The sequence below is a fragment of the Bombina bombina genome, chromosome 4, assembly GCF_027579735.1.
Source record: "Bombina bombina isolate aBomBom1 chromosome 4, aBomBom1.pri, whole genome shotgun sequence".
Classification (NCBI taxonomy): Eukaryota; Metazoa; Chordata; class Amphibia; order Anura; family Bombinatoridae; genus Bombina; species Bombina bombina.
The window spans coordinates 1,048,535,154-1,048,548,895 of record NC_069502.1 but is presented as its reverse complement, the minus strand read 5'-3'; the positions used below and the strand labels follow the sequence as shown (position 1 = coordinate 1,048,548,895).

Here is a 13,742-nt window from a genome sequence, read left to right as displayed (position 1 = left end):
CTTTATTTGCATAGTGAGGTGTCAGATGAGCCATGGTTTAGATTGAAGTGTATTAGGGGAGTCTTGTTGGGCTTAATAGGTTAAATAACTGGTACCTATGTAATATAGATACTCTCTCTTGCTACTGGTCATATTCATATACAATAGGCAGTCAGTAATTATATTGATTCATGTATTATTATTATTATTATTATTACACTTTATTTATGAAGCGCCAACATATTCCGCAGCGCTGTCCATGGATACAATTCATTTAAATAAAACAATGTAGCTGCCATATTTTAATTTCACATTAGCTGTCATATAGAAGAAAGATACAAACTATCCTAGCTGAAAACTACATTTCTTCTCAGCAAACTATAATGGATTCATTGGGGTCATAAACAAAAGGGGGCATTCAAACAATTTTACATTTGTAATCAATATGTATATCATAGATTTTCTAAAAGCTGCTTCTGCAAATGAAATTGCTTATATTTGAAGACAGCTGCATTATTTAATAACATTACTGAAATACTAAGATGGATTTTCAAGCAGCAAATATTTTGATATATATATATATATATATATATATAGGTGAAAGTTTGTTTGTGGTATATGCACTCTCACCAACAGACCGCAACTTGCCAGGGTGCTATAGCCATGTATGTTGAAAATGAAATTTAGAAAGCACTCACTGGACTGTAGACAACAATATCAATCAAATATCCTTTATTGTGACGTTTCGGGACCAACAACGTCCCTTCTTCTGACAAGCAAAAAGTGAAAACAAACAAACTTTTAAAGACCCCTAAACCACTCCCCTCGGTGACCTACCAATCAAAATGTGCCGTGTGCAAAGGTAAATGAGCCGTGTGCAAAACCGGCATTAATATAAGTGATTAAATACAAATACAAACTAATATTTTGAAAAGTATACATCGAACCATACATATATGTATACGCTAGTATCTCTGTGTGTGTGTGGTGCTAATGTGTCAAAAAACTGTATCCGATCATATACATGCTCAAATTTATCCGTGGTGTGCTAAACCTAATAGAAAGGACAACAAAGACCTGATAGGTGGAAAACACACACCCCCGCACTGCGATAGGCTAAGCAAATTCGTCACATAAAATCACACCTACCCCAACACCGCAAACCAACTGAGAGAACAAAAAAAAGTCAACAAATGGCCTGATTGGTTACACTAGCCCATCCTCTATGATGCATGGGGGCGTGTTGCCTAACAGACTCCGTGTCAATAGCAGTGCTAAAACCGCTGATCCGAGGGTTACCATGGCACCCACTTCCAACTGAAAAACACGGCCACCGCATTAGCCCTACATGCCACTCACTGTCAACACTCTAGGTACCATTCAAACCATAACACCATGACACAGACACGGCTTAATTCACCGCGATCGCCCTTACTAGATACCACGGTTACCATGGTAACCTATATACAAACACCCAAATACACAGCCTCTATACTGCCACTAACTGTCAGCCCTCTAGGTACCATCCCGACCATAACACCATGACACCGACACGGCTTTATTCACCGCGATCGCCCTTACTTGATACCACGGTTACTATGGTAACCTGTATACAAACACCTAAATACACAGCCTCTATACAGCACCAAATATCAGCACTCCAAGCCCATTCAGGCCACAACCACATGACCTCAAAAATGCTTAGCTCACTTCTCAAACCATACGCCGCGATCACCCTAGTCTGATATCACGGTAACTATGGTAACCTAAATGCCAAACATCAACCCCGATTGGAACCTTATACCAGATGAGGACATGATGGCATGCTGGGGGCCGCCATAAGATAAAGACGGCTATGTTGCTCGCCAAGTGTCACACTATCTACCTCTAAACCGGGAGAAAAACGAAAATAAACTTGTCACTTGCTATATGCATATGCTTAGGTCAAGCAGACCTGTCACCTATTATATAGAGTCCTGTCCAATAACGATACTAAGCTAGAATCACACTCAATTACTTTGATCTACAATACAGACCAAAAGAAAAAGCAACAACCAACCAATGTCGGAAATCCTTAAACAAATTGTAGCAAGAGTGTTGACAGTGAGTGGCATGTAGGGCTAATGCGGTGGCCGTGTTTTTCAGTTGGAAGTGGGTGCCATGGTAACCCTCGGATCAGCGGTTTTAGCACTGCTATTGACACGGAGTCTGTTAGGCAACACGCCCCCATGCATCATAGAGGATGGGCTAGTGTAACCAATCAGGCCATTTGTTGACATTTTTTTGTTCTCTCAGTTGGTTTGCGGTGTTGGGGTAGGTGTGATTTTATGTGACGAATTTGCTAAGCCTATCGCAGTGCGGGGGGGGGTGTTTTCCACCTATCAGGTCTTTGTTGTCCTTTCTATTAGGTTTAGCACACCACAGATAAATTTGAGCATGTATATGATCGGATACAGTTTTTTGACACATTAGCACCACACACACACAGAGATACTAGCGTATACATATATGTATGGTTCGATGTATACTTTTAAAAATATTAGTTTGTATTTGTATTTAATCACTTATATTAATGCCGGTTTTGCACACGGCTCATTTACCTTTGCACACGGCACATTTTGATTGGTAGGTCACCGAGGGGAGTGGTTTAGGGGTCTTTAAAAGTTTGTTTGTTTTCACTTTTTGCTTGTCAGAAGAAGGGACGTTGTTGGTCCCGAAACATCACAATAAAGGATATTTGATTGATATTGTTGTCTACAGTCCAGTGAGTGCTTTCTAATTTTCATTTTCTACATACCTGGCTATAGCACCCTGGCAAGTTGCGGTCTGTTGGTGAGAGTGCATATACCACAAACAAACTTTCACCTATGCTCCCACGGTACAGTGCACCCACAGTTTGGCTGAACTAGCTCAAATCATTTCCCTTTTTCTCAATATTTGTGCCTCAATTTTATCAGTATGACTGAACCAAATAGTGATAACATGGAAACACCCGATCTAACTCATAGTGAGAGTATGGAAGAGAGACATGAGGACATCTTTACGTTCACGGACGAAGATGCAGAGGCCATCAGATTTGGCTCCATTGAAGAACAACAAGTAGAAGAGTCATGTCAATCTCTGTATAATACACTGGCGAAGCTTAAACAACGTGAGATAGATCTCAACCTCCACGGTATTTATCTTTCTGACTACCACAAAAAGAGATTATTGCCACGAGGGTTCAGAGTGAAGAACATCCCTACAATTGGTAGATCAAATGCTGAATTTTGCACCAATTGGTGCAAAATCCTTAACAAGTGCTCATTTGATCTTATGCTTCTTGTGATCAGAGAAGCGGGACGACTACTTCAAGAAGTGAGGACTGAGATCCAAGCATTTGAAGCAGAACAGCTGAATACACTCAGAGCAGATAAGACCGTTGATTGGATTGATAAACTGACACAACAAGTCAAGTTATATAAACAAGAACTTATTGCTTTCAAAAATCGGAAACTCCAAACAGTTAATCAGGACTACACATATAAGAGTGTATATCGCTGGATGCTATCACCAGACGAGAGAAAGAATTTTAGATCAAGACTTGAAAGAAGATTCACGAAGAGAAACATTAATACGGTTGATACCAGCTCGGGTGACAGCTCAGACCCAGATGTGGCAACAACTAGCGGAGACTCTTCATATCGAGGCATTACCACAAGATCCAGAGGTGCAAATAGAGGACAACAGTGGGACAATATGAGGGGAGCGAATACTAGAGGCACCGCATACCCTCCATCTCACACTCCTTCGGCTCGTTTTTTAGGACGAGGCACAGGCCACACACGAGGAGGGGGGGGCATGTTACGCCGCCCTCCGATACAGAGGAGATGACCGACAACGTATTTAATATCAGTTCGAGACCGCTATCACAACCAGAAAACTCCTTATTGAATAAGGGTTTATCCTATGTTCCGACAATGAAGTCTAATTCATTTGACACTTATATCGACATTCAAAAATTTGGAAGAAATTTGAGACTCAAAGAGTATTACCAGACAGACAATAGTGAAATAACAGCTTTTCGAACACCTGGAACATTTGACCCAAAGTCACAAAACCCATCCATTACCGCATATACAAACTATTTAAGTCATGTCTCCAAAAAGATTCCTAACAGGAGGAGAGTGGACAATCTGTCTAAGGAAGAAAGACAGGCACTGAAGATACTAGCGGAAGACACGACCATCATAATACGCCCGGCAGATAAGGGTGGGGCGGTGGTCGTGATGGATGTGCAACAGTACAGATCAGAACTTTTGGGCCAACTAACAGATAGGAAAACCTACAGGACCCTACAAATGGATCCAACTCAGCAACTGAAAAGACACATTGATGAAAAACTTGACAGGTGGTGTACAATGGGATTCATAACCACACAGGAACATAAATTTCTGAAGAGAGATTATCCTATAACACCCATTATTTACACGTTACCAAAAATTCATAAGGATCCTAAAAACCCCCCAGGAAGGCCTATCGTTTCAGCAAGGGGATCACTCCTTCAACCACTTGCTGAGTTTCTGGATTTTCATCTACAGCCAATGGTTAAAAGAATGAAATCATATACACAAGATTCAAATGCCTTCATTCGTTCCATTATCCAACTAGATGATATACAACCAACTGATCTACTTGTGACGATGGATGTCTGTAGTTTGTACACGGTAATTCCCCATAAATTGGGGATTGCAGCCGTGGTTAACCATCTACGAAAGAGTCCATATGTGGGGCCCCCAGAGGACGTGCTGGTTGATCTCCTAAAGATGTGCTTGGAGAACAACTTTTTCCGGTTCGAAAACACCTTTTACCTACAAATTGAAGGGACCGCGATGGGGTCAAACATGGCACCATCGTTGGCCAACCTGTTTATGGCGGACTATGAGTCCATACAAATGAAGGTGTACGAAATGGATGCCATTCTATACTACTGTCGATATATAGACGACGTCTTTATGATATGGCGTGATGGCGAACAGGCACTGAACGACTGGATCCATACCCTAAATGGGATGGATAGCACAATTAAATTTCAACACGCAGTCAACAGTGTTACAGTTGATTTCCTGGACGTCAGGGTGTTCAAAACTTCTAACAGATTGGGTACAACGTTGTTCCGGAAGAAAACAGACCGCAACACATTATTGCATGCCAGAAGTTGCCATCAGCCTGCACTCATACGGAATATCCCTAAAGCGCAATATCAAAGGGTGATAAGAAATAATACAAACATGGATCTGATGCAGACACAGATGTCAGAAATGACACAAAGATTCCTTCAACGTGGATACAGTAAGAAGAACTTAGAGCAACAACGTGAATCGGCTCTCCTATCTCAACAAGAAGAAAGCACCACAGGTACCACATCAAATCCCCAACTCACGTTTGTGACCACGTATAATCCAGACCAACACCAGATTGCCAAAGCAATAAAGGAGGAATGGAAAATTCTCCAGAGTGACCCCACACTGCCATTCGCGGAATGGGCAGCACCACGATTGGCATATCGCAGGGGTAGAAGTCTGAGAGATCTGTTAGTAAAGACTGACATCCCCTTAAAAAATGAGAAACAAACCTGGCTGAAGAGAAAAATTGGATGCTATAAATGCATTAGTTGTGTAACTTGCAACAGTATGCACACTGGCACGACATTTCAACATCCTGACTGTCGCAAAAGATATCAGATTAAATACTTCCTGACATGCACAACCCAATTCATCGTATACCTACTTAATTGCCCCTGTGGGAAATTCTACACTGGCAAGACGACTGACGACGCCAGGGTGAGGATGGCGAATCACCGCTCCAGTATCAGATCGGCAATTAACACTGGAAAGGCAGAACATCCGGTGGCCCGCCACTTCCTTGAAGCAGGACACACTGTGAGCGACTTACGCTTCAGAATTATTGATCATGTACCAGTCCTACGAAGAGGAGGGAACCGAGCCAAGATACTTCTTAGAAAAGAAGCACGCTGGATACATGAACTGAGTACATTGGCCCCGAGAGGCTTATATATACAGACGGGATGGCAGAACTTTCTATAACTAAGATGATATGTTAGAGTCCACTGATCCATTAAAACTAAGACGTGGTGTGAGAGTCCACTGATCCATTGATTCTAGGCCCGACTGGGCAGGCGATACTGTATGTAACGCCATTAATGAGAGTCTACTTCCCACTCTTGAGTTATCTTTTGAAATTACTTTACCTATTGGTACCAAATAGGGTGTTCCATGATTTCTACTTATTTGATGTTTACCTGTGAATATGTAAATATATGAGGTGTGCTATGTTTTTTATTTGTTTTTAATCTTGTTTTTTTACACCAATCACATTTCCAGGTTTTGGTTTTTCCTGTGACTGTTATGCTTTCTATACATGCTCAATTTATGTGATTATAGTTTTTTGTTTCTTGGTGTTGCTAGGCCATGGTGCTTTGTGTTTACCACGGTGGACGCCTGGACATTATTGACTACGATTCCATGGGATTCACATATGGTGATGTAGGGTTGTGGTTCATTTTTAGTTAGTTTGTGATAAACAGGGTTACACTCATATAATTCTTGTATTTTTTAATTTTCATATATATTCTTTTGTGTATGATTGGTGGCATGTTTTTTTGGACAAGGGGTTGACCGTTTGGGATAATATCCCCCGGAGAGGGGAGGCTCACCCCTGCAGATCCTGTAGAGGTGACTGTATTTGGGTGGTTAGATTTGTGATTTAGGGTGCTAATAGTTTACTTTGTACACAACACTTTGGAGTAGAATTATGTGGTTATTTATATATTTTGTAATGTTTTTAATTTACACTATTGCTTTTTACGTGTGAGGCCCTGGATGGTGTGATCTGGCAACAAGCACTTTTTGGGCTGATGCTTTGTAGGATCTTGCTACAATTTGTTTAAGGATTTCCGACATTGGTTAGTTGTTGCTTTTTCTTTTGGTCTGTATTGTAGATCAAAGTAATTGAGTGTGATTCTAGCTTAGTATCGTTATTGGACAGGACTCTATATAATAGGTGACAGGTCTGCTTGACCTAAGCATATGCATATAGCAAGTGACAAGTTTATTTTCGTTTTTCTCCCGGTTTAGAGGTAGATAGTGTGACACTTGACGAGCAACATAGCCGTCTTTATCTTATGGCGGCCCCCAGCATGCCATCATGTCCTCATCTGGTATAAGGTGCGGTTCCAATCGGGGGTTGATGTTTGGCATTTAGGTTACCATAGTTACCGTGATATCAGACTAGGGTGATCGCGGCGTATGGTTTGAGAAGTGAGCTAAGCATTTTTGAGGTCATGTGGTTGTGGCCTGAATGGGCTTGGAGTGCTGATATTTGGTGCTGTATAGAGGCTGTGTATTTAGGTGTTTGTATACAGGTTACCATAGTAACCGTGGTATCAAGTAAGGGCGATCGCGGTGAATAAAGCCGTGTCGGTGTCATGGTGTTATGGTCGGAATGGTACCTAGAGGGCTGACAGTTAGTGGCAGTATAGAGGCTGTGTATTTGGGTGTTTGTATATAGGTTACCATGGTAACCGTGGTATCTAGTAAGGGCGATCGCGGTGAATTAAGCCGTGTCTGTGTCATGGTGTTATGGTTTGAATGGTACCTAGAGTGTTGACAGTGAGTGGCATGTAGGGCTAATGCGGTGGCCGTGTTTTTCAGTTGGAAGTGGGTGCCATGGTAACCCTCGGATCAGCGGTTTTAGCACTGCTATTGACACGGAGTCTGTTAGGCAACACGCCCCCATGCATCATAGAGGATGGGCTAGTGTAACCAATCAGGCCATTTGTTGACATTTTTTTGTTCTCTCAGTTGGTTTGCGGTGTTGGGGTAGGTGTGATTTTATGTGACGAATTTGCTTAGCCTATCGCAGTGCGGGGGGGGGGTGTTTTCCACCTATCAGGTCTTTGTTGTCCTTTCTATTAGGTTTAGCACACCACGGATAAATTTGAGCATGTATATGATCGGATACAGTTTTTTTACACATTAGCACCACACACACACAGAGATACTAGCGTATACATATATGTATGGTTCGATGTATACTTTTCAAAATATTAGTTTGTATTTGTATTTAATCACTTATATTAATGCCGGTTTTGCACACGGCTCATTTACCTTTGCACACGGCACATTTTGATTGGTAGGTCACCGAGGGGAGTGGTTTAGGGGTCTTTAAAAGTTTGTTTGTTTTCACTTTTTGCTTGTCAGAAGAAGGGACGTTGTTGGTCCCGAAACGTCACAATAAAGGATATTTGATTGATATTGTTGTCTACAGTCCAGTGAGTGCTTTCTAATTTTCATTTTATATATATATATATATATATATATATATATATATAAATATATATATATATATATATATATATATATACATCTATATATATATACACACACTCAGCATGTACTCATCTCTGTAGAAATACCCTAATGAATTCTCTTTTGATGGAATAAGAAAAATGTAAGTGGAGAGAATCAATCTATTGCTATTGGGGCTTTGTATGAGAATGGGGTCTTCTATTAAAGGGACACTGTACCCAAAATGTTTCCTTCGTGATTCAGATTGAGCATGAAATTTTAAGCAACTTTCTAATTTACTCCTATTATCACATTTTCTTCATTCTCTTGGTATCTTTATTTGAAATGCAAGAATGTAAGTTTAGATGCCGGCCCATTTTTGGTGAACAACCTGGGTTGTCCTTGCTGATTGGTGGATAAATCCATCCACCAATAAAAAAGTGCTATCCAGAGTACTGAAACCAAAAAAACGCTTAGATGCCTTCTTTTTCAAATAATGATAGCAAGAGAACGAAGAAAAATTGATAATAGGAGTAAATGAGAAAGTTGCTTAAAATTGCATGCTCTTTCTGAATTACAAAAGAAAAAATTTGGGTACAGTGTCCCTTTAAAACTAATCAGTCCTTTAATAAAATGAACACTTAAAAGATGGATAGGATTTTAGGAGCCATGTTATCACAGATTAGCACCATCTTATCATTATGCATATAGGAGAGGGATATTTTGCATTAAGACGGCAGACATACCACTCCAGTTTTTTGCCATCTTGAACATGTTTGCAGCTCTGACATACATTTCACAGGCCTCTTCAATTTTATTGTTCCCACTGAAACAGACAAAATGCTTTATCAATCTATTTAGTAATTGACTCAAAGTACAGTTAACTAAATGAAAACAGAAAAGAGAACAATATTCAAGAAAACTGGGCACAAAGATAAATAAGCTAAACAGCAGTTAAATACAACTGAGAAAACACATTTTAAACAAGGTTAAGAAATTCCCAAGCTTTCTATTATACATAAAATTATGCTGTAAAGTAGTAATGTTTTCAAGGGACATTCCAGACACAATTGGAATCCACATGGATGCATTTCAGTTTTGAATAGAAGCATTTTTGTGATACACATGTATTAGAAAAAATGCTTCTAATAAAAGCTAAAGCTGTTTCAAAAGTGTATTTAAGTATGCACAGTGCACCAGCATTTTAATTACAGAACTTGCTCAGAGAGCCTAAGCAATGGTTCAATTTGTTAATTGCTGACATGATAAAAGCCCCACTGGTGCTCTGAGCAGCTGCTGTATTTAAAATGCTGGTCCATTGAGAATATCTAGATATGCTTCACATGCATTTGCAGAGAACAATGTTAACACTAAACTAGTAATACTTTTTACTAGAAACATTTTTTTGCCAATACATTTATACTGCCAATATGTTTCTATGCAAAGATGTAATTCATATTTGTGCATTTGAATTTTGACTGGACTGTCCCTTTAAGATGAAAGGAATTGAATTATCTCCACCCAGACAGGAAACACTATACCCAACCACAATTGCCACAGGACAATGAAGAAACAGATAACCCAGAGAAGGAAAGGGTCCCATCTTTTTTTTTTTATGGAGAACATGCAGCTCAAAATAATTAAATCAAATTACCAATACATTTTTATTCACACGTTGCAGGTGTTGATAAACACAATTTTTCACTCACCCCTTTCAATTGTATCACACCTATCATATTCACAAAGCTTAAATAGTGTGAAATATAATGTATAAAAAAGGAATAGCATTAACAACATTAAAACCATTTCTAAGACACAGCTCATAAACGTTGGAAAGTGATGTTAAAATGATTTTGTATACGCACAGCATGCATCAGCAATTAAGCAAAAGATCTTTATGCAAAGAAAAAAAGTTTTAAAATAATTTAACATTTTCATTTGGTTAGAAGGTTTCGCAAATCAAGGGCAGTTGAAGGACAAACCCTTGAAAAGCCTGGTGAAAATCATGTTTATTGTCTCCTCTAATGCAGTCAATTAGGAAAGGATTCTGTGCTCTGGATATCACTGTGCAGAATGGTGCAGGCTTAGCTAAATTTGACCATTTACATAATCATGATGTTTGCTCTTAGCCTTTATAGAGAGAGTGAAAAACTAAAAAATATTTAGAAGTATTTTATAGCAAAAGCAAATAATGAAAGGGACATGAAACTCAATTTTTTCTTTCATGATTCAGATAGATCATATAATTTTATACCACTTTCCAATTTACTTCTATTATCTAATTTGCCTCATTCTCTTGATATCCTTCGTCGAGCAGTAATGCACTACTTATAGTTGACAGCCAATCACAAGAGGCATATATATATATATATATATATATATATATATATACATACATACATATATGCAGCCACCAGTCAATAGTTTCTGAGCTTACCTAGGTATTCTTTCAACAAAGGATACAAAATGAATTAAACAAATTAGATAATAGATATAAATGGAAAGTTATGTAAAATGTGGTTTTGATATCCATTAAATGTATATTACAAAGTAGTTTTATTTTCCTTGATTTATTTTGTGTGGGTTTGAATTTTGCATTTAACATCCTTTTAACATATTTTTTTTCAAAGCCTGAACATAAATGTGACTGTTCAGAATAAATCTATCCAAAAACAGGATAGATAGGGGCATAATATGCAGTTCTTGACAGTCCCTATTTAAAGGGACATAAAAGTGAAAAAAAAAGTTAAAACATTTTATTATTGCTCTATTGCTTGCATATAACTATGTGTAAGCAAGGGTTAACATCAGCTCCAGAGCAGCAATACCTTGGGAGCAAGCTGAGCAAACATGGTGAGCCAATGACAAAAGGCATATGTGTGTAGCTGCCAATCACCAGCTAGTTCCCAGATGTACATTGCTGCCCCTGAGCCTAACTAGATATGCATCTCAACAAAGGATACCAAGATAACAAAGCTAATTTAATTATTAGACTAAATTGAAAGGGCTCTTTACATTTCAAGCTCTATCTGTAACTATGAAAGTTTAATTTTGATGTTCATGCCCCTTTAAATTTGTCCAGTAGAAGATCCAGGATATGAATGACTTGGCTCTGGTGTAGACTGCCCCTTTAAGTATGTTCACAGTATTATTTTTTGGTTATAGTAGACTACAAAAAGCTTTTATTTAAAAAAAATATCTTGAAAGGTCATGGTTTCAGTAGCCATGATGTCAAAGCACATCCCAAGAGAATTTAGGTCCATTGGAACCTGCTGGTGAGGGAGTCTATGGACCAGTGTCACATTAAGCCAAAATCATAGTACCTATCACAACCACTGTTGGTATTTGATGCCCCTATGTAGGTCTGTGTTTTGTAAGCACAGGTAAGGTGACAGCAGAGTTACTGCAATCAGACTAACTAAAGTTTTTCACATTTATTTGGTAAAACAGATTATTGTAATCACTGTGGAACATTGTAGCTCAATTTTTACATCCAGTGATTTTATGTTGCCTATGTGGAATGTAGGATTCTAGAAAGTAAAGAAATGTCAGAGCATTTTAGAATAACACAGGTTTAAAGGACTGTTAAACTTGACAATTCTACAATGCATAACATGTTTCATGTTTACAAGTGAAACATTATTGCAGTAGACATTCATTATTTATTTTGCTACCTTTTGCTGTAAAATACATCTAAATATTATGTTTGTTTCACTTTCTCCCAGGGAGGTTTGGGTTAATACTTTTTAGGCAATTTATGTAAGCTTTTGTTTACTTCACCCTCCCCACTAAGATTCTCAGAAGTCACGTTTGTAAATGGTGGATTATCAGTTTTGCATTAACAATCATAATAGGAGAATCATTCTTTGCAATAGTAACTAAATTAAATCAGTGCTAAACCACCTTAAGGGAAGAGATACATGCAGGCTTCTCCAGGCTCTCTCAACTGCACATGTGCAAACAGAGTTTGTGCTATATCTGAATATTGGTTTGTGATTGGTTAGTAAGGATTATTTTTTTCTGGAGAACAGGAAAATCAGTGAAATGAATAAACATAAAACAACATGCTCATTTGACAAAATGCAGCTGCAGTTTTCATTGAATTATTTTCAGATATGAAGGTTCAAAATTATGTAGTTTACAATTTGTGTTTAGTGGTCCTTTAACATTTATCTTTCCCTATATGTGTGGTGTAATCTCAAGACTATCAATGTAGTCTGCACCACACCTGGTTTCATATGCCCTCTGATTGCAGCTGAACCAATGTGATATTGGTCCTGCTGCTATCATGTGATTTGTTTCCCCATTTTAGAGATGTTGGCTGTCTGAAGCTCACTGTCCCTTCTGGGTCCAAGCTGTTTTTCTTGAAAAACTGACCTCTTGTGTGATTGTAGGAATATTTGTAAGCGAATATGAATGCAGAGCTAATACAGAGATCATTGGTACCAAGAAACACAAAGCCAGTACACCCGACTCACGCGTTTTACTCTCATGAAACCAAATTACTAAGCTGAATGGCAAAAACATTATTAATGTCACTCACAACTACTGTATGTTTTGTTCAAAATCATTTAATTGATAAAAAGTGAAGGGCTGCTAATTTTAGCCAAGGTGGATTTGTAAAGCACATTTTTTAACAGCTTATTAATAAAATATGCATTATCTTTAGCCTTGTCAGGTTAATGCCAATATTTAGTACTTAATATTTAGTACTTTAATAATTAAAGGGACAGTCTACTCCAGAATGTTTATTGTTTACAAAGATAGATAATCCCTTTATTACCCATTCCCCAGTTTTGCATAACCAACACTGTTATATTAATACACTTTTAACCTCTGTAATTACCTTGTATCTAAGCCTCTGCAGACTGCCCCCTTATTTCAGTTATTTGACAGACCTGCATTTTAGCCAATCAGTGCTGACTCAAAAGTAACTCAATGGGAGTGATCACAATGTTATCTATATGGCACACATGAACTAACATCCTCTAACTGTGAAAAACTGTCAAATGCATTCAGATAATAGGCGGCCTTCAAAGGCTTATAAATTAGCATATCAGCCTGCCTAGGTTTAGCTTTCAACTAAGAATACCAAGAGAACAAAGCAAATTTGATGAAAAAAGTAAATTGGAAAGCCCTATTTAAATCATGAAAGTTTAATTTTAAATAGACTGTCCATTTAAGAGGGTTATATATTTGGCCAGTAGGCAAAATGCCAACTTAGCATTATTTTGCAGGGTATTTTCTTGTGGAATTAAAGGGACATGAAACCCAAAAGTTTTCTTTCATGATTCAGCTAAAACATACATTTTTAATAGGCTGACCATATTGCCGCTTTAAGAAGGTACACATATGAAAAATAGATATGTCAGGGTTCTTATACAAAACATTTCTTTAAACAGCCCTGACATATGT

The 13,742-nt window shown here is 38.3% G+C and overlaps 1 protein-coding gene across 1 annotated transcript in view; it reads right to left on the bottom strand.

Annotated features, from left to right (window-relative positions):
- The window catches only part of NAPB (NSF attachment protein beta), an 87,886-nt gene that overhangs the window by 60,771 nt on the left and 13,373 nt on the right, over positions 1–13,742 (bottom strand). Inside the window, exon 2 of the mRNA XM_053712185.1 lies at positions 9,074–9,153. Coding sequence (XP_053568160.1) covers positions 9,074–9,153 — 80 coding nt within the window. The remainder of the gene's footprint in view (positions 1–9,073; positions 9,154–13,742) is intronic.